Source organism: Pelodiscus sinensis, chromosome 6, assembly GCF_052426305.1.
Source record: "Pelodiscus sinensis isolate ZL-2025 chromosome 6, ASM5242630v1, whole genome shotgun sequence".
NCBI lineage: Eukaryota > Metazoa > Chordata > Testudines > Trionychidae > Pelodiscus > Pelodiscus sinensis.
Genome location: NC_143057.1, coordinates 44172443 through 44195000, shown reverse-complemented (window position 1 = coordinate 44195000; position 22558 = coordinate 44172443). Strand labels below are relative to the sequence as shown.

Below are 22558 nucleotides of genomic sequence, written 5' to 3'. Positions count from 1 at the left end.
CTTATCCCTACTTGATAAATACTTACTGAATATTACATTTAACTGGAAAATATGAATAACATAAAAAAGGAATTATATTTTGCTTTTTGCAGTTTTGCATAACATTTTTTGCAGCTTTCTGTACATTTTTTCTGCCTTTTTTCAATTTCTTATAGTAAAGATGAAGCAAGCTAGGAAAGTCTTAAGAACATTTGGTTTTATTTTCTCTAAATACTTTAAAAAAAATTCATCTGTGATTATACAAATTTACTTATATAGAATCTAAGTTTTTATTTTTTATAAAAGTCCTAGCCTTTGAAGTTGCAAATAAACTTTTCCAAGTGTGAACTGAAGCAGTTGATTCTAGACTCTGCAGAATACTCCATTGCTCTGGTTGCTGCTTTGAGCTTTGTCAAGTTGCAGCAGGTGAAAACTGAACTGAGTCTTGTCTGTTTTCACTGTTGCTATTTATAACTCTAGTTGTATTGGAGGCATTTGTAACAATAGCACCGATTCCTGCCTTCTGAGGGGGAGAGGATAATTGCAACTTTAATTTAATTAATAGGAAGGACCCTACCAAAGTCATGGTCCATTTCGGTCAAATTCAGAATCATAGGATTTAAAAAATCATAAATTTCTCTAGTTCAGATATTTAAATCTGAAATTTCATGTTGTTATAATTGTAGGGTCCTGACCCAAAAGAAGACTCCAGGGAGGGGGCTGTAAGGTTATTGTACAGGGTCATAGTAATGCCACCCTTACTTGTGTGCTGCTACCACTGGCAGTGCTGTCTTAATAACTGGCAACCAGAGAGCAGTGACTGCTGGTCATGGGCCCAACTCTGAAGGTAGCCACAGCACACAAATAAGACTGGCATGCCCCACAGTAGCATCTTAACTGTCCTATGGACAGGATGGCTTCCCAGATAGAGGTTAACCTGCAGGGCCCAGGGTGGCTTGGGTGATTATCTGGAGGGGAGGAGGACGGAGGCTGGAAGTGGTAGCAGGCATCCCCCTTTCCCCCCCGTCCTGCACACATTATGGCAGTGTGAACTCTTTGAGAAGCAGAGTAATGCCGCAGCTTGCTCCACTGCCATCTCTCAGCTCCACTTAACTGTCCCAGTCCTGGTTCCCTGGCTCTAGCTTGCTCTGGTCCCTCAAGTGATGCGCTACCCCCCCCCGCCCCCCAAACCTCCCAGTAATATTCCAGGTTATATCTTGGGGAAGTGGCTTTGGGGAATGGTACAAGAGGGTGGAGCAGGGGAAGGGGTGGTTTTGGGGCAGGGGCATGGCCTAGGGCAGAAGGGGTTGCCACATACCCCACACTCCTCTGAGGGACTATCCTGCTGCCTTCAGAGTGGGCCCCTTGGTCAGTAGTTATCAATCCAGCCAGCCAGCTCTGAAGGCAGCAGCACAAAATAAGATATGATAGTGGCACCCTTACTTCTCTGCTGCTGCTGGCTGGGTGCTGCCTTCAGAGCTGGGCGAATGGTCAGCAGCTACTGTTGTCTAGCCACTCAGCATAGAAGGGTGAGAATACTGCCCCCCTCCAAAATAACCTGTCAACCCTCTTTTTGTATCAGGACACCCCCCCTGAGAAATGCTGATGAAATCTGTATAGTATGAGATGAAAGCACACTAAAGGCTAGGGGTGGGCAATAAATTTTTGCCAGGGCCACTTCAGAAATTTTTTGAAGTGGCTCCGGGCTGCTCCAGAAGGGGTGGGGCCAGGATACTTCCCTGCTTACCCACCCACCAACTATGATTGGTCTGGGGATGGGGGAGCGCCTTTACCCCCCATCTCCCAGAAGTTCCCCCTTGGTGCCCATGTCCCTGGCGGTGGGAGGAGACTTTGCATGCTCCCTGTTCTGCCCCCAGGCCAATCAGGACTTGGGGGCAGGGAAGTGTGCAAAGTCTCCTCCTGCCATGCCCAGAGCATGTGGCACTTCTAAGCACTGCGTGCTCCTTGCAGGGCGGGGCAGGGCAGAGGAAACTTCACACGCTCTCCCAGGCCCTGACTGGCCTGGGGGCAGGTGAGAAAGTGAAGCCTCCTCCTACCCTGCCAGGAGCATGTGGCGCAGGAAACTTTGTGCACTTCCCTTCACCCTCAGGCCCAAATTGGCCTGGGGAGTGGGAGGGTGGCAGGGCTTCTGCGGGCTGGATCAACTCACTTGGCGAGCTGGATCCAGCTCGCGAAGGGCCTTTTAGCTACCTCTGCTAAAGACCAAGTTTCATGAAGGATATCAGCTTTTATGTTTCATGACTGCCCCGCTGTGCTGCCAAACAGCTGATCGGCATAGCACGGTGGCCATTTTGATGTAAATGAAGCGGCGATTATTTAAATTGCCGCTTCATTTTCCTATGTCTAGTAAACTCATTTACATGGCTCCGTTGACGGAGCCATGTGGTCTAGACATGCCCTTAAAGTGCATCCTGCAGGGAAAATGAAGAGGACTGTAAATGGCTAGACAAAGCTATTCTAACATTTCAATGCGATCTTGAATGTCACCTGGAAAAGACTTACTTTCTTTACAAGAATCTCTATGCCAGGTGAGTCTTTTGACCCAAGTTCCCTCTAAGCTGTGCAGCTGCCTAATAAGTGCCATACAACTGTTAAGGGCTGCAGCAGGTAAGATGCCTCCTCCGCCTCAGGACCTGCCATGATAGCCCTCTCCTGCCTCTGACCCAGCCCAGCCCTGCTGCAGCCAGGGGACAGGCCCCACTACCCTACCTCCAACCCAGGCCGGCTTGGGTCTGCTGCAGCCAGGGCAGGGCACTGGCACCACAATCCAGCCAGGCCAAGACTGGCTGGGGCAGAGGCTTGGGGACTGGTGCCCCTCCACAAGCCACAGCCAGACCTGCCACGGCCAGGGAACAGGTGCACTTCCCTTGGCTCCTGATGCATCCCTGACCGGACCTGACCCATGGTGAGCCCTTTTGCTCCCTTCAGAGATGCTGCAGCTGTGGATAGGTGCCACTCAACTGTCCCAAGCTACTGCAGTGAGAGGGGGCTTTGGGTAATCCTCTCTCTCTGCTGTACCCCAGGAATACTCTCCTGTACACCAAATGCCTCAGCTTCACCCCAAAGTTCACATCCCTGGTCAGAGTCCCCCCCCCAACTCCAACTGTTTGCCTCAGCCCTGAGGCCCACCCAATACCTCAAACCTCTCATCCCTGGCCCCATCTCAGAGTCTACCCCCTCCAGCCAAAGCTCTCACCCCCTGCAGCCTAAACCTCTGCTCCAGCCCCATATCCCCTCTAGCATCCCAGAGCCTACACCCTCAGGCAAGCTCTCACCCTACACACACCCCCACACCAACCCTCTGCCCCCAAGCCCTGAGCCCTCTCTTACACTCTGAACCTCCCAGTCCCACCCCCACCAGAAAATGTCCATGCGTGAAGTGAACTTTATGTACACCAATATGGAGGTGATGTGTCACATGTCACCTACATATTGATGCATGCAAAAAAATTCACTCCACACATGGATGTAAAAAATTAGAGGGAACGTTGCTTCTGACCACTGTGATAAGCTAAGTTGTGTGAAAAGGCATAGTACCAAGTGGACTATTTAGGGACCAAATTAGTGTGATACAATTGATACCCAGATCAAAATGAGATAAGTGTGAAAAATGGACTTGAATTTGCAAAGAATAGTTAATATTGAAAGGGATAATGAAATCTGTCCTTCCCAAATTAAAGCGTAAGCAATCCGTGAAAGAGATGGGGTGCATCTAAATAGTGGAACACATGAGTAAATATGTAGCAGAGAACAGATTTGTTATCAATAAACAGCACAAAACATGCCAAGGGAGAAGAGCAGCTTGCAATGATCAGACGGATATGTAACTTGAGTACAGAGTGGAATACAAGAGATGTCCTTGAATAATTTGATGGCATGTTTAAACATCAGAAATGTATTAAAAATTAACTAGAACACATTTATATGGGTCCTAGTGAGTTGCTAAAAATTAATGTACCATGTAAAATCCTGTTAGTATAGTGAGATGAAGGAAATTCAGAATATAACCAAATGGTAAAATTAGATGTTATTGAAAAATTCATACACCAAATTTAGGCTCAATAAATATAGTGGATATACTATCAAGGGCACCTCTAAACAGTGGAAGCAGAAAGCTGCTAAATTAAATACGACTCAGTTTAACTGTTTCTGAAATAATGTTTGAGCCTCAAACAAGATGCACAAAAATTACTTTAAAACTTTCATCAATATGTTAAAGTAATTCTAGATGGATAGCTGAAAAAAAAATTCCATGCATTCCTCAGTATGAAACTTTAGGGATTGTTGTGATGAAATTTCTACAAGTGATAGGATTCTATGAAAAGAACTGTGTGTCACAATGTGGCACCATATGAGGTCAGAAAAGTGAAACATAGCCAGTGCTCCCATGCATACCGAGATGCGAAAGAATAGCATGCTGGGTGTCGTCTTCTGGCCAAACATGTATATTGCCATTCTTCTTATCAGAGGAAGAGCTTGCTAAGCTTCTCTCTTGGGGGGCAGCCTCATTAGTAAAAAGCAAAGTCCTCAAATCACTGTCAAAACTGGTCAGAGAGCAGTCGACAGTAGTGGGTGACATTGTCTGCCTTTGGCCACAGCCTCATGTGGGATCCTCTCTTTGGCCTGAAGTGTGTGGCCCATTTAAATCAATTCCGAAGGATCCATAAGTAAAGTGGAAATCAAAGCCAAATGCACCCATGGTCAGCTCACTTATAAGAAATGGTTTCTGACATTGGCTGCAGAAACTTCTTCATGCCATATCAATGTTGCAGAGAAATCTGGACAGTGTAAGTGTGCCCACAATGGATACCTTTGATGACAAGCATGCTCTCAGTGGCCAAAGAAGTCTGTGTATCGCGGGAGGCTCATTTGCCCTGATCTTTTCAATGAGTCTGGTGGTAGCATTCTCCTGGCAGATGTATGTGGAGGAATGGTGTTGTTTAACCTGAGGAGCTACAGTGCTAGTGTGGATCGACCAACCTGACATGAGATGGAGCCAGACCAGAGCACAGTATTCTGCAGCAGCGTAACAGGTCCTAAACAGGATGATCATCTAGCTTGAGCATTTGTTCCCCATAAGTGCCAGCCAGTTTGCTTAGAAGGTTTTTGCATGTCCTCATCTTTAACAGCAGTTTTCCTCTGACAGTTTAGACATGTCAGTAATTTATCTCTGAAGTAGATTGGGTAGGATTCATGTTTCAAGTGATGTCTATGGGGAAAGATAATCCATTTGTGATCTGCTCTGGATTTGTAAAGATGGAATACACTCAAAACTGCTGGTAAATACTTGTAAATACCCGATTACAATATTCTGCTATCTCAATCAAGTCAACATTTAGGGCATCTGCAAATTCTAGAAAAGTTCATGCTTGTGTATCTAAGCAAATGTCATCTGGATATGTTAACTTGCAGGACTAACTGAAGTGAGCAAAAGGTCATTTGTGCACAGGTTGAAAAACACTGGCGCCAGCATAGCGTCTTGGGATGGACTGTTGGTATGTCTTTTCCATGTGCTAACTCTGTCTTCCATGTACACTCCTGTTGCAGAGCAAAGGTCAACAAAGTTGACTGTCCATGCTGGGATTACTCTTGACAATAGGACTAAGAGCCCCATGTGCCAGACTTTCATATGCTGCTCTCAGGTCCAAAAACTATACCTTTTGTTTCAGATGTTGCTGAAAACCTTTTTAATGAATATTGTCAAAGATAGTACTTGATTGCAGGTGCTCCAACCTTTCCAAAAACCTACTTGCCATTGAAGATAGGGTATTCATGGGTGATAATATGCAATAAGTATAAGCAAAAGAATCACTCACACTTCATGATATTGCTGATTGCCATTAATCTGAGGTTGACAGAGCTGTTTAAATTAAATGGGAAAAGCTATTTTGTGGGGGTTTTTTAATTGAATTATTGCACAATACATCAAATGACACTAATGACTCTATAAATCATACCTTGATCACATTGGTATAATAATACCAATTAATAGCTGATAATAACCCACAGTACAAGAGTAACTCATTTCAGCAGAGCTTTCTGATATATGAGTACAGATACACCACATTGAGCCCTTATTTTGCACGGTCAAATGGGCAAGCAGAAAAGATTATACAAATAGTAAACAACTTAATTTTAATAAAACAGTGACTGATTGAAATGATACTTACTTGCCATACCATTAGGATATCGTAGCATGCCTCATATTGCGTCACTACGATCACCAACTCAGAAGTTTGTGGGCAGAAGAACAAAGATTTTAGTGTCCAAAGTTCTTCATAAACCGGAAGCACCCTGAAGTAGTTACAAGAGAAGAGTACACAACAGAAGAAATAATTCATCAAACATGCCAGTTGCCACCTTTGCAAGTGGGAGAGAATACTGGATTTCAAACAGAAAATGCCCGGCATTCTGCCAGCATAACATCTTATACCGTCTGCTTCCTGAATGTCAGTCCCAGAGAAGGAACAAAAATATCTAAGCAATACCACGGAGGACATTGACTTTCTGAATCTCATGGACATCGAGAATACTTCTGACAGTGCCCTTGTGCTGACAGTAATAATACAATGGTCACTCAATCCCTGACTGGAAAAGATGATGACCACCAATAACTAGAGTCCTGCAAATCTGTGGAAATCTGCCTTATATCCCGGGAACCACATCTGTGGATGTGTCTACAGATATCTACAGCTCATTTTTGTGAATATGATGTGGATAAGGATACAGATTTTGTATCTAGATGCCTGCAAATTTGTGGATATCTGCTTTATATCCACAAGTATCTGCATCTGTGGGTGTCAGTGTGAATATCTGCAGCTCATTTCTTGTGGACACAGATGCGGGTATGGATACAAATTTTGTATCTGCACCGTGATCTCCCAATAATAAACTTCAGATAATGGATCTACTTCCTATGCCAAACGAGCCACTACCACAGGAATTGTTTTGAGAACAAGAAGTGTCTGTTGGGTCAGAAACAGTAGTTATTGACAGCTGTTCTGTAAGATACAGGATAATCCTCTTATTAGTCAGGGGAGTTTCTCTCCCTGATATCCATTCAAGAGGCTTCTGCTTGAATAGTAATTGAAAGTATCACATGTGCTGATCTTTCCAGTTGATAGGTTCTATTTGCATTTAATTAATAGTAATAAAAAAGAAAATATCATGGGAGACAATGGATACTGCCACCTGACAAGTGACAGGTATATATTTGTGTAAGGGCAGGTAAATTAAGATCATTCTGTCTTACCAGTAGGCTTCTGTCATAGTTATTACAAAACTGGATCAGTTTCACTCTACTGCTGATTGGAAAAGCCCTTAACGGCTGCAGCCCTATGTATGAGGAGGACATAAACAGAGAATAGGTGAGGATTAATACCCCCTGAGCAGTAATCAGACAGCTGAGCAAAGGTTAGAGCAGTACATTCCCCTACTGTAACAGGATAGGTATGATAATGGATACACTTCCTACTTACTATCAGAGCAGCCAGAGGCTAAAGAGAGTTGGGAGAAGGGGAAACAGAGAGAAGGCAAAAATGTTCTTCTTCCCTTCCATCCAGAAAAGGTTGCAGAGTGGGTAAAAGGGGAATAGAGAATTGCTGACATTGTCCGGAATAACAGCACTTACCTTTTTCTCAGCCACTGGATTGGATAAGAAGCCAACATCCTAACTGGGGGGCACCCTACCATCTTTTGTAATGACCTTCAATTGATTTAGTCCTCTGACTCATAAACATTTGGTAAAACTTGGAGCATTAATATATGGCTATGGGGTGAGCAAGAATGAGCAAAATCGGATGGATTAAGTTGGGAAAAAGTGTATGATGTGTATGTGTTTAGAGTGATTTTGAGAGAAGAAAGGAGCGAGGAAAAATAGGGAGGAAGTAGAAAACAGTTTGAAAGAAAAGATGATGGAAAGGCTGCACTACAAACTTTTCATAGTCATGAAAAGTGAAGTCAGGAAGGGAAAAGAAGGTATAAACAAAAGAGATGTAATGAGTTGAACACTGAGAATGTATTAAAAAGAGAGTAGACAAATTGATACTATAGACTAGCGTTCTATTCCTTTAACTTGCTAGGGGTATGGAGGGTGTAACTTCGTGGTTGGGGCCACACAGCTATTTTTTAGCTAGGTTACTTTGGCTTAGTTCTCGGGGTGTGTGTGTGTGTGGGTTTTTTTTGTTGTTTTTGTTTTTTTCCCCCAATCCCTGTTTTTACTATAAAGTAGTTGCCTGAACTATTGAGGTCGTAATTAGTATCAAACACTGCTGGGGATTTGCTTTTGGCATTGCCCAAACAGTAAATGAGAGCACTCTATAACACTTAAGAAGAGCTAGGAAAAGAAGCTTTGCCTTTACATGCCTTTTTGAATATGAAAAGATTTATCAGACTGGAGCTATATATCTTTTTTGGGGTTGAGAAGAGCGCATGAAGGCAGGACATATACTTAGAATTTCGATGTCATATGCTGTATTAGGTAGAATACATTTCAAAATAGATGGCAAACCAACACTGTTAGTCCATAATGATCTAAAATGAAGATTTATATGGTATTGAAAATGAAAAATGTAATGTGCCATGTACTTAAAATTTCACAACTTTCAGGTATGGCTTTCAGAAGTCACTGTTGATTTAGGGTGCCCTCATTTTTGGGTGCCCAAATGGAGACACTGTTAAGGGGCATTATTTTAAAAGAACAGACACTCAGCATTTTCTGATAAAACAAGCCCCATTTAGGTGCATCAAGCTGAGCACCAAATAGTAGACGCTGTCAAAATCAATAGTTGTTTTTGAAAATATTTGCCTCTGTGTAAAAATTCAGTCCTACGTAAAGTAAAATATTATATTTTGTCCAAAATTATATGGTTTATAGGGGTCTTCTTTGGGAGATGGCTTACATTAAATCATTTAAAGTCATTTTACAGTACAAATGGATGAAAGGTAATTATCAATTATCAAAAACTATCCTTACCTTAAAAATAAATCTCAGAATATGTCCAGTGCTTTAATACCACTCATTTGAAAAGGGGCACTACATGACTTTCTGAAAAAGAAATCTTTACTTCTCGAACAAAAAGGTAGACAGTTAATTAATGCACAGTGCTTTTGGCTATCACTCATTCTATGATTTAGGGTCAAAATTTGTAGCAGAAGAGAGTCTTGTTAATAAAATTACTTTTTCCAGAGGGAATTCCGATTTCTAGTTAACAGGTTCCAGAGAGCTTTCAGGAAGTATTAATGTAATGCATTAATGTTTGAGGCTGCTTATGAGGCAGGTATAGCTAAGACAATGGTATATGTAAGTTAATCTTACTGAAATGTATGTATTAATTGAATTACATAATCATTTTGAGGCTATTAGTAAATCGGGAAAGTCTGGCAGTTAGAAATTGCCAAAGTGAAAACAAATATAGAACAGTAGTTAGAATGAAAAGAGTTCAGTACTGATGTGTTGTACTGTCTTTGGGAAATATATGTCAGTATTTAGAGATATATAAGACAGCAGAATTTAGTTTTATGTAGGGTGCTTCATAGTTAAGGTATTGTAAAGCACTTTACAAAGTGATGACTGAGATACTGGGAGTGTGGCTCAGGGGCTTGGTAATAAGATACAGAGCCTTTCACCTCTAGGTCACTGGTTCAAATCTGCCTGAGGTTAAGAAAGACTAAAACTTGTTACCACCTGACAGCTGTTCATTGGTCTCAGAAAAAAGTTGATAATCTTAGTTCATTTTTTAGTGGACTAGTGTCCACATCACAATTAGCACTTTTGCCTTTCTCAGGAGACTGTAAAAGGATTTACACTTGACCTGACTCCCACTAAAAATCAGTAGAATTCCCATTAACTTCAACAGAAGCATAATCAGGCCCTTAATGAGCATGGAAAGTGAATTACTTTGTACTAATATGGATGATCTTTCAAGGTCAAGTCTGAAGTATTTTGGCAAGACACTATGAGAGACACTTGCACAGTACTTCCTGTTCTGTAGCTGTCCTGCGCATGAAGAGATGACTTCAGTCTTCTTCAGGAATGCCAGTCTAGCACATCTCACGAAAACTAATATTTATTTTGAAGTGTGATGGCAAGGAAGATCCTGGGAGTGAATGCAAATGCAGAGTCATCCTACATTCAGCACTAGATTTCATACACATTCTTGAGTATTACAAACTGATTTATTAAGAGAGAAATAATAAAACCAAGTGCACTGATTTTATTACCCTGGATTTTGAGAAAGGGATATGGTATCTTAGTTCCACGCAGCCACCTAGAATCTGATGGTATCTCTAAAAGTATTGTCATACACTTAAATCTGTCTTCCAACTTAGAGGTAATAATGCTACCAACTCAGCTGTATAGACACTAAATCATAAGGAATCATATAATTTGGGACTAGAATGCTATCAGGTGGCTTTAATATATAAAACCATGAGAGTGACTGTCAAGGATTTTATCATCAGATCATCACACCAAAATTTTCTTTGATTTGTTCCATGTAAGTAAAATGAGATGTATTGTTATGATAGGCCATTGACATATTTAGGCCCTTACAACTTTAAATTAGTAGAGATCTGACTAAAAAGTATTCTTGTTTCCCACATAAAAACACTTTATATAAAAGGAAAAAAGACACACACAAAGACTATAATTTTGATGACGAACAGAGTTTTCCATAATGCTTCTTATTCAGAAGGAATTTTCTGATGCTTGCAGTATATATTTATTTGTTTAATATATATAAAGAATGACACACAACAGTGTGCATGTTCTGAGAGGTATTAGCATAGCTTTGGTGCATAATAAGGCTGAAAGCTTCAAGATGAAGTTAGTGGCATTTTTAATGGTGTCTGCCTTCCGTGAGTGCTTTCAGTACTAGGTGTGGATCGATGAAAGTCAAGAGTGGACTACATGGGGTTGACATAGTTGTACACTAATCATGAAGTCTTTAAATCCTTAAAATGAATATAGACACATAGTTGATAGAAAATGTTCCTTATTTTTGCCTCTTATTCCTCTCCTCATTGGACATGTTGAAAAATCATTAATGTAATGATTTGTTCCAAACTATACATATGTTATCTATACATATCTATCTTTAGCAGTCAAACAGATTATTCCTTTTTAATCTAATTTATAAATAGGTTTGTATTGTTACATCACTTAAAATGTACTCTGATATACCATGTTTTAATCCTATTGAGATAAATGAAATCCTAAATGGAGCTAGGAATAAATTAAGAAATGGTGCAATGTCTGTTTAACAAGAATGCTGCTGCACGTACTATTTTCAGCATACCGGGGCATATGTCCATTTTCTTGGACTTTTTTGTATTTCTGATGTTGAATGTAAGCAAAAAAATACCTTTTCTCGTCAACTGACAGATACGATATCATTCTCATTAGCTAAATTTGCCTTCACCAGTGAGGTTAATATAGTTTGACAGCACCTTGATTAAGAAGCAATCATTTCTGTTGATAGTAAACAGTTGGTCACTTTCAGCAGAGATGGGGAATGTCTTGCATTAGATTTGAGCTGTTGGCTAAAATGGAGTTAAATTCCAGTGATTCCAAACGGAAATGTACTGATCCAAGAATTGAATGGTAGAATAGTATTGTTAGTCTTTAAGGTGCTACAAGACTTCATTGTTTTTTAAAGTTTTTCCTGTTACAGACTAACTCGGCTACTCCTCTGAAACTTCTAAATAGTTATGCTATCGTAGCACCCAAAGGCCTTAATTAGATTGGGTATCATTGAGCTGAATGCTGTAGCAACATAAAGAAGAGGCAATTTCAGTCCTGAATGGGTTTCATCTAAAGAATTCTAGAAAGGAGTGCAGGAGACTGACTTTTGTTCTAAGAACTGTTGATTTTCACACATAAAAAGTGTGTCATTGGCACCTATGCAAGCCCAGTCAAACTTTGTTGAAGTAACACAGAGCATTGTCCTGTGGAGAGGGAAGTGAGGGATATTATTAACTTAATCCAGAAAGCAGTGATATTTTATTAACAACTGCTCTAAGTGCAGTTATCTGCCTTTCAAAAATGGATTTGTGTGATAAATAGCTTTTCAGTCTAGATCAATAATTTGATTTGGATTGCACAGCTTGATTAGTGTTTGCATTTAATTGTGCTTCACTTAGTATACAAAACTCAGAAAGGAGAAATAGTAAATATAATTCTTGGGTAGAATTCCACATAGAGTGTTTTATGTTATTTGTCTTCATTTGGGATGAATGAAGAATCCCTGTGAAATATTTTTTGCTTTGTTCTAGCAACTGGGGTGTGAAAAGTAAAGTGTCTGTTGCTAATGATGGTTGTGATCTGGTATGAATTATAACAATGTGGAGGAGGTAATACACTGGAGAAAATAGCTGGAGAAAAGGAACCAAGATCTTTGTGCAAACAGTTATTTACTTCTCCAAAGACTGCTTGCTTCCTGGAATTCAAAACTAAGCAAACTTCATGACAGAAAGAAGCTGAGGTTTCTTTATTTACAGAAGGCCAGTTTCTGGTACTGTAATTTAGACTGGGTAACCCTTTTCTCCACAAGGGGTCCCACTGATGTCAGTTGGATTATGTGAGGAATAAGGTTGTGTCTAACATGAAATGAATATGAATTGGTTTCTTTGTCTGAATGGTCTGGTGCTGCTAGTAGGAAGATAATACTCAGGGTCTGATTTCACCCATTTCCCACTCTTGTTTAGTTCTGTATGTCAAGAAAGGTTGAATATGGTTCCCTTTACAGCCCATCAGTTTTACATTCCCTCCTCTCTTTCTCTTGTCTGCCATCTCTTGATATGGAGTACGGGGCTATACAGCCTCAATGGACTTAGGACCAAAGTTTGTCCTTGAAGTCTGATCCACTGCATGGCAGCACATGGTGTAGCTATTAGACCACTAGAGTGGATTGCTCTTATTTAGGTGATTATTTCTAAGGCCCTCAACATTCATCGCATTATGTGAACCTACCTTAGCAATATTTTTACATTTTTTCCTAAACGCAGAAAGTACTACCTATGGAGAATATTTTTATTATTACATTGTTGGCAAAATTAATTTAATATTAGCTTTAAAACTATTTCAGCCCAAAACTGACTGTTGTGTATTCCATACTTAATAGCAAATTTCATCAGTGACCTGTGAGTTCTCATAATCTGAATCTAGAGTAAAGTATTGGCTAATACAAAGCTGTAAATATTTGTCTGTCAGTTGGTGGACGAGTGAGTCGGGAGTTAAATTACACACGCCAGAAGATCGGAGAAGAGGCCATGTTTAATCCCCAGCTCATGATTCAGACACCACAAGAAGATGGTGCTAATGTATTAACAACAGAAGCACTCAGACAGCACCTTGACTCTGCACTTCAAGCCAGCAGGGTACACATTTATATGTACAACAGGTAAGGTGGTGAACCAAAGGTATTTCTAATCTTCTGTGGCAACTCATGTAGATTGTTACACACTTATGCTTTGCTTTATGCCCATTTTTGAAAGGCTAGCAATTCAGAACATCTTCCATTAGCACTGCATTTTTATTTGTATTTGATTGCAAGAGTTCTATGGTAACTGAGTGATTGGGTCTCAGTAAATGAAGCAAAGATAAGAGGCATTGGATCTCATCCTGAAACCCTTACTCACATGAGTAGTGCTGCAGTATGAGGCCTATTGCTTGGTAAAGTAATGATGGCTTTATACCACAGAACCTGCATGTGGTACTAGCACCTCATTGGTGGAATTCAGAGCAGTAAGAGGCCCTCCACACTGGAGCTTCCCTGTTTCATTGGCATCTGAAGGAAACAGGTAATGAGCGTGGACACTAGTGCAGATAACATTCCAAAATTTTGGGAACAGGGGCTATACTGATAGATGGGAAATGGATTCCCAATTGCTGATTTAGTGTCAACACAAAGTTACAAAGTTGGGTTTCTGGATGTGTGTACAGGTTCTTAATGTATTTGAGATCTGCTTCATTAAGTGGTTTACCTAAAAATAAATGAAGTGTGGTAATAGGATTAAATGTGTCTAGTAATAAGGGAGATTTTTAACTATAAGTACAGGCAGTCCCCGGGTTACATGGATCCGACTTATATCGGATCCCTACTTACAAACGGGGTGAGGCAACCCTGCACTGGCTGCTTCACCCCAGCAGACCAGGGAGACGCAAAGCTAGCACCCCCCTCCCCCCCCCAGCAGACCAGGGAGACGCAGAGCGGCTTTTCTCAGCAGACACCTCAGCTTGAGAATAAAGGACTGAGGGAAGTGAGGTGTGGGAGAATAAAACTGAGCTCTGGAGAAATGTTTGTCTAGAGTTTCCCCTACAATATGTACCAGTTCCGACTTACATACAAATTCAACTTAAGAACAAACCTACAGTCCCTATCTTGTACGTAACCCGGGGACTGCCTGTATCAGCTGTCAATACTGAACTAGATATATAGTTAGGTATCCTGCTGAGGCTCAATTTCTGCCTCTCTTTGGTTGGAGAAGTAATCTGATAGACTGTTGTGCATTACGGCAGGTGTCTAGCATGGGCACAGCCAGGGACCTACTTAAACCCTGCCCCTTTCTGCCCATTTGTTTCTAGGGGAGCCATCTAAAAGATAGCTCCTTCACTTCCCCAAGTGTTGGGAGCTGAGATGATGGCAATTGTAATACAGCTATACTGCAAAGTAGGACTTCTGACTCTTCCTCCCACTCTCCAGTACTGATGAGTTAGGGCTGACATTATTCCTGCCTCCTGAACCTGATTTTGTCCCTCCTGCTTGACCCCACTTTAGTCCTATTAATTAGTGCCTTATGCTATAAGCAGTCCCACTTAGAGCAAGATCCTGCAGCCTTCATTCATGTTAAATAACACATTGCTCCAAGAGTAAACCCATTGTTGTTAATGAGTTTTGTACATACTGTTTGCCATACCTAACACAAACTCTCCCAGGGTAAATGTCTGAAAAAGGCCTAGGTACTGCGAGGTATGGAATACAACTCCAGATGAGACCTCCCTTTCTCAGTGCTGTAGCTACCTAGAAGTGAGGCATCTACATGTGTAAACTGCAATTTTAAAAGTGTGTGTGTTTATACAATTTTTTCATTGTGGAAAAAATGTTTGTTCTTTATATTTTTTATAGACAATGGAAATTGGAACATTTATGTTTTAAATCAGGAGAACTTATCACAGAAGCAGGGTATATGGACCAGGTAGATATAGCATGAGTTGGTTTATACACATTTTACTTCTCCAAAATTCCTAATAACTTCCACTTGTGTTCTGGCCTAAATGCATGTGTTTTTTCCCCTTCTAACTTTGACAGATTATAGAACATCTTTATCCTTGTTTAATCATTACGCCTTTGGACTGCTTCTGGGAGGGAGCAAAGTTACAGGCAGGGACTGCCTATCTATTGTAAGTGAATTGTTTTGTTTAATTTTCTAGTCCATGATTTTTTTTAATTGAAAAACTGTTTAAATTTTCGCATTCCATTCCCATTGTTTCTTTAGATTCTGCTTGAACGGAAAAGAAAACTACACATTTTCTAACTCATCACTAATGTATTTTATTTTTTACTTGACCAAAAAGAGCTCCATAAAGTTTATTTTATTTTTCCTCAGAAGTTGAATTATAAGGCATCAAATTAATCTTAATTTATTTTTACCATGACATTGACATGCAAAAGAAAATTCAGATGCTTCATTTTTATGGGCTTTTAAAGTTTTTTTTTCTTTTATGGAAATAAACGTTTGTTGTCCTTGAAAATCACAAAAGAATTCCCTGAGAATTCTGTTTAGCTGTGGATAAATGAATGTTGTCTTGAGTAAAGTCTCAAGTTTCCCTAAAGAGTAAAAAGCTAATCCTTTGTTTAGTAGATCATTAAAGAAACCAAAAATAGTATCTTTTATGAAGTTTTTCCACAGCGTGCTAGTGTGATATTATATGCACTCAATCCTTCAAAGAGTTAATTGTTAATCTGTGCCGACATTTTTGGTTAATTATGCAAGAGCTAGCATTTGAGTTATTGTTTCTGCCCTGGTTTGCATGTGTCTGTAAAGCAATTTGCAATGGCCATCTCCTAACCTTTAGTTTACAGTCTTAGATGGGGAAATAAGGGGTTTTGTGTTTTCTGGTTGGGAGATTTGGAATAATGACTTAAGCCTGGTTAAGCAGATACAGTGTGGTTTGAACCACAAAATAAGGCAGCCAAAAGCCTTTCTGGTCTATCAACATCACAAATTCAAAAGTGGGGGGTGGGACAAGTGGCAGGGATAGTGGTGAGGGCTGGGGCAGCAGGGAGTTTGCTTGCTGATTGCAAAGCTGTCAGAGAATTGGAAGGAGCACAGCACTAGTAGAGATAATAAAGATCAGATATTTGGTTAAATTTAAAAAAAATTTATTAGACTAAAAGAGCGGTAATCTGACACTCTGTGAAATTCTTTCTCCTCTCTGTCTTCCACCCTCCCCTTTTAGTATTAATGCTTTGAAGCAGCAGTTGTCTGCCTTTTGGGGGCAGGGAGAAGGTGACTATGTGAAAATATTTAATTAACATGCAAATATGCCCTTTTTAGAAAAAGCTAAGGCTTTTTACATAAGGTTGCATCAGGACTACATGACGAAAATATATAAATAAATTAAATAAAATATACATTTTGTTTGATAAAATAGTTTCCTAAAGTAGTTTACAGCTCAAAATACTAAAATAGCATTCTAGCCTTTGTACAAATACAGATTTTTTTTTAAAAAAGAAAGATTTTTGTTCAATGTATTTTCCATCTTTCTTCCTCTAATTTCTTTTACAGAGGGAAGCCTCCTTTGCAGTGGATAAACTTTGACCCCTTAGCATTCTTGGAAGAGTTAAAAAAAATAAACTATCAAGTAGAGAGTTGGGAGGAGATGCTGAATAAAGCAGAGGTTGGTCATGGTTATATGGATCGACCTTGCCTGAATCCTACTGATCCTGATTGTCCAGTCACAGCCCCCAACAAAAATTCGACCAAAGTAAGCTTGCTTATCATCTGTGGACTATTTCAGGAAAGTGGTTATATGTGCAGAATGCAGGGAAAGAAATGATATTTTTAAAAGCAACACAAGTCTCATTTTTCCCAGCAGTCTTTATTATTCAACCAGTAGCTGCTAACTTTCTTCAGTCTCTGAGGAAATACTGTGACCCATATACTCAGTCAGATTATGACTCTGCAGCCATGACAGAGGATTGTACTTCAGAGATACACTATCCCATCTGGAACACCAGTAGTCATTGTGCCCTCAGGCAGGCACCGTGACTCCTGGAGTGCTGGAGGAGCACAGCTGCTGTTACACACTTATATGGTGTACCATGCTGGGCCAGTTTTGCTGACCTTTGCAGCGGGTTAGCAGGTCCAGGGCCTCAACTTCACCTGCTCCTGCCAATCCGCTATGACAAATCTGGTGATGCCAGAATTGAGAAACCAAACTCAAGTCAGTAGGGTTACATAAGTGTAAAATCAGAATACGAGTAAGAGAATGAATTCTACTGTACTTTCGGCATATAAGAATTATGATTAGCCATTGTTCCTCTGTAGAAGCATATGTGGGGAAGGGGCTTGTGTCTTCTATCCGATAGAATACCTGTGCAAAGCTTGACTCAAGCCAGTACTTTAGTGTCATTTCGATTTTATCCTTTCACAACCCACTTCGTCATCATACAAACACATTAACAGGCAAAAGCTTGTGAAAAGAAATAAAATTGTAATAAAAAAATGAGGTTCACTTGTTGACAGTCTCATCTGGAATTGAATGTACTTGAAGATCTTTTCCAGCTCACCAAAGTTAGTGGGAGCCAATTGGCCAACCCAAATCATTTTCAACTGTCTCCATGAGTACTTACTGCATTGTGTTGAGAATATTAACAGAGAAGTCAAACATGGCTATTCAGAGAACTGTCAACATTGTGTTTCAGAGCATTCGTTAAGTATTAGGATTACAAGTGGGAAGTTTCTGTCATATAAATATATACTTAATCTGTATTTTACACAGTGTAAAAATAAAGAAACCTAACATATAAAATTGGTATGGTTTAACCTTTGAAGTCTCATGAAAAACTATTTGGTTAGATCCAGCTCTTGGCTGGAATGTTAATCATGAAAGCTGTTCTGTTTAGTACGTATGCTTCTAGCATTTGACCTCTTAATTTACTTTATTCCATTGTACTAGATGTTGATGTCAAATATGATTTGTCTACTGAGTCACACGGCTGGATGACTTATCAATAATTTTATTTTAGCCTCTTGATGTGGCCCTTGTTTTGAGTGGTGGATGTTATGGACTGTCAAAAAAGTACATGCACTGGCAGGAAGAATTGATTGTAGGTGGAACAGTCAAGAATGGTACTGGAAAACTTGTCAGGTAAACACACACAATTTTAAAACACATTCTTGAGAGTTACACTTTTGTGGGTTTTTTAAAACATAGTACAAAACAATTTGCCTGCTAAAATCAGTGAATGTGTATTTTAGTTCCAGTTTCAGAAAAATGTCTTTAAGGGCAGCATTTAAGTATGTGTTTAAGGATTTGTTTAAATAGGCATTTCAGTGCTGTCTTGAATCGGGATGATTTTGGCACATGTTCAGCTTGATATTTATTCACATTTTTAAAAATATTTAACAGTATGTGCAACTTGCATATGTTTTCAAAACAAAAAACAGAGGCACTTTTATTATGATATTTTTAGAGTTGTGGCACTGTTGTGCAAAAGAGAGAAGCCCACTGTGGTCACTGCTGGCTGCTTCTGACCCAACAGACCTGTACATATTCCTCAGAGTGGAGGGCTTTTTCTGGTTACTTAAGACCATATCCACAAAGGGACTTAGTGTGATGCTTAGTGTTGCAATCCCTAACTTTTAGGTGCCTAAGTTTAGGCTTCAGGCAGCTGCTTATCTGTGCTTGAAATTCATGAACCTAGATTTCAGCCACTTCTCCACCAACTTACATGCAGTATCCAATCCAGTAGCCATGCTCAGAGACTGCTAGATCTACACAAAACATCCAAAGGATAGGGAGAGGAGGAGGAGGAGACATCTCCCTTACAGTCATTAACCTGGGGTGGCAAATTTGTAGAAACGTAGGTAGCACCCAGTCTAGAATGGGTCCAACTCTTTCCTTGCCCCATCTGCCTAAGGCTCTGAGAGGGTGTTTGGCTTCACAAAGGGTTAGAGGTGGAGGCTCTGGGTTGGAGTTTGGATGCTGGGAGCAGTTTCTGGGCTGGGGCAGGGAAAGGAGTTTGGGGGTAGGAGGGAGTGCAGGCACATACCTGTTGATTTAAAAGGGCCTAGGAGCCTTCACTACCACTACTAGCAGTACAGCAGGCCCATACTTTGCTGGAGCAGGGTCCCCGGGTCCACCCCTGCCATTAACCCATTGATTAAGGTATTCAGCCAGAATGTGGGAGACCAAAGGTTCAAGCCCTTCCTCTTCTTGATGAAAAGGGATTTGAATAGGGGTTTCCACTTCTCCAGCGAGCATTCTAACTACTGTACTGCACTTTAAGAGGAGAGGCTGAGGGAGCCCCACATCAGAATATCCCATAGGATAATGGTTAGAGCACTCACCTGAGAGCAAATTCTACTTTGTATGGCAGCGTATCTTGAATAGAAATTGTGGAATCTGGCAGGTATCTCAAAAGAATTCTTGGCACACCAGCAAATCATATGAAGAAACAGAACAGTCTGGGAAAAAGTGGGTCGTGTGGTCAGTTTCCATATGTTGCGTAACAGAAGTTTAAGATACGGGTTATACATTAAAATAAAATGAAATAGATGTGTTTATTCTGAGACATTAAATAAGCATCAGCAAGAAGTTAAAATTACATGCAGATATTTAAATAGAAATTTTGATGAACATTTTGCAGTTTTTACACTGAGTGTTAAGGAGGTTTTATTTTATATTTAATGAATTTTTAATACATTCTGGAAAGATAAACTGCTAAAAGAAATAGCCAAAAATGTATCTAAAGTGAAACATGTAAGGTCTTTTCTTGGATGGCTATGTGTGCTAGTTACAATTATATAATGTTAAATGAAGACCAAAAATTTGGTGAAAGTAATCAGCCTTTGAGTAATTCTTGTTGCTTGTCAAGAGTTCTGCCTGGCATTTCTCCCTAAGGAAAACAAAAATCCCAGAGCCACTAGATGAAGAAATATCGACAACTTGCTACATTGTGCAGTATCTGGTGAAAACAACTAGTCCTCTGCCCTCCCTAGTGCAATATTAAAAATTAGATATAGGTTGAACTTCGCGAGTCCAGTACACTTGATCTGACAACATCAGTGGTCCAGTATGATTTTAGTTAGCTGGATGTCCACTTATCAAGGTTGTGGCCAAGTGTCCCATAGTCCCATAAAGGTTGTTCACTGCCACCAGTTCTGGCTCTCAGTGTTCTGTGCTGTTATTTAGCTTTAACTTACCCCTAAATGTCTTCCAAGATCCCAGTAAGCAGTGGGAAGTGTTGGTAATGCTGCTAGACTATGGTGGGCAATAATTTTTGCAGGAGGGCCACTTAATGAATTTTGGTACATGGTCACAGGCGGGCTCCACCCTTGGAAGGGGAGGAGCCTGAGGTAGAAGGGGCGGGGCTGGGGACTGGCCTTCTCCCAGACTTGTGAGGACCAAAGGCTTTGAATTAAAAACACAGCAAAAGCCTCATGGCAAAAGGGTGCTCTGCAGCCAACTGGGATTGCTGTAGCTATTTAAAAGGCTCACGGATCTGGCTCCTGCTGGGGTAGCATCGCAACCGGGAGCCATTTAAATAGGATCCTGCTGCTTCAGCCACCTCCTGGAAATTCAGTGGCACGGGAAGCAGGATGTAAATAGAAAGCAGCCATATATGCAGTCTGCAGACCAGATCAAAGTGCTAGATGGGCCAAATCTGGCCCCCAGGCCGTATCTTGCCCAGCCTTGTGCTAGACAATATTTACCTCCCGTGGTTCAGCAAAATCTCTGGTTCGGCACTGGTCAGGTCCCAAGCGTGCTGGACTAGAGAGGGTCAACCTGTAGTAAATTGATATTAATTTAATTTTTGTCCTTTGTCCATAACAGATTTGTAAGGTTATATATATCCTTTTAGTCCTGAAACTGATTCTACTGAAGTTCATGGCAAAGCTTTCACTGTCTTTAGTGGCCTTATATACTGTATATATCAATACAGCAGCACGAATAACTAAATAGAATAATTGTCCTGGTGCAATTTTGATATGCATTATAGAAGCAAAACATTTTTGCAAGTTGTTTTAAGGCTCTCATTCAAAATCAATTCCTGAAAATGTTAGTTTTATACCTTTTTCCTCCTTCTCCCCCTCCCGTTACAGTGCTCAGGCTTTACAGACCATGTTTCAGTTAATGACCCCTAAGCAAATGTATGAACACTTCAAGGGGTATGATTATGTTTCACACATCAACTGGAATGAAGACAAGGCAGCCGCAATTCTGGAAGCCTGGCAGAGGATGTATGTTGAGGTAAAATACTAATTCACCTGGAAATCATGCTGTGAAATCTTATAATACTCCATTAAGGAAGATGCTTACTGTATAGGTCTGTTCTGGCTTTAAACTAATAATGTATTTACTACAACAGAATATTTTAAAATACTCTTTTTCTTTCTTTCTTTTTAATATAACTATTTGGCTGATCCCATATGAGTGCACTAAGAAAAGGTACTCTTTATTTTTTGTTCCTTTTTATTGAGAACATTTTTCTGATTTGCCACGATTCGAAATGAACTAAAGATGCAAGTGCGTGCCTGAATTTAAAAGCACTTGGTCAGTGTGATTACTGGGGAAAGGTGTCTGGAAAACATTAGCTAGCTATAGAATCTCCTCACAGCTGCAGTCCCATTGGTGAGGTCATGTGACATTATCTGGCCTTTGTTTCCCAGGCATTGACCTCTGCTGAGCTGCTTGTGACCTCCCTAAAGTAGCGAGCCAATGAAGAAAGAGAGGAGTGCCCTTACGAATTTGTTGTTTTGGATTAGAGGCAAAACTGATATAACAAGTCAATTACAGAGTTAGAGAGAAAAGGAGGAGAGCAGAAAAGCCTTAAATGTCAATACTTAAAATTGTTCTGAATGAACTGTGATTGCAATGGTCTTCCCAGCAAGACATACATTCTAACTTGATCATAAATAGCATGCAGTGAATAAGCACCAAATACATTTGTGATTTCAAGGAGGGACAACAAAATCTTGCCTGACAGGTGTATGTTTTAATGCTAACAATTAATATAATAATTGGCTTCAAGTGCAGAAAGCTCATAATGTATCCCCTTCATATATTAATGTTTATTGTTACATTTCTGTTCATAGGTTGTTCATCAAAGTGTTGCACAAAACTCTACTCAGAAAGTGCTTTCCTTTACTACCACTACTCTGGATGACATTCTAAAATCATTTTCTGATGTCAGTGTTATAAGAGTTGCAAGCGGCTACTTATTAATGGTAAAATAAATGTAAATTTTATTTAACAATCTCTAGTGTTCTATCTGCTTTTAACATACATGTGCATGAGTGACTCCAGCTTATGGAGTCATGCCATTTTCAT

General features: G+C 40.2%; 1 protein-coding gene across 4 annotated transcripts in view; it reads left to right on the top strand.

The window, feature by feature from the left end:
- The window catches only part of PTCH1 (patched 1), a 90314-nt gene that overhangs the window by 24674 nt on the left and 43082 nt on the right, over window positions 1–22558 (top strand). For all 4 annotated transcript variants that reach the window (XM_075931823.2, XM_075931822.2, XM_075931821.2 and 1 more), the window contains 7 exons: window positions 13211–13400; window positions 15126–15195; window positions 15309–15400; window positions 16789–16987; window positions 18252–18373; window positions 21331–21478; window positions 22324–22455. In XM_075931823.2, the coding sequence (XP_075787938.2) occupies window positions 13211–13400; window positions 15126–15195; window positions 15309–15400; window positions 16789–16987; window positions 18252–18373; window positions 21331–21478; window positions 22324–22455 (953 nt within the window). The remainder of the gene's footprint in view (window positions 1–13210; window positions 13401–15125; window positions 15196–15308; window positions 15401–16788; window positions 16988–18251; window positions 18374–21330; window positions 21479–22323; window positions 22456–22558) is intronic.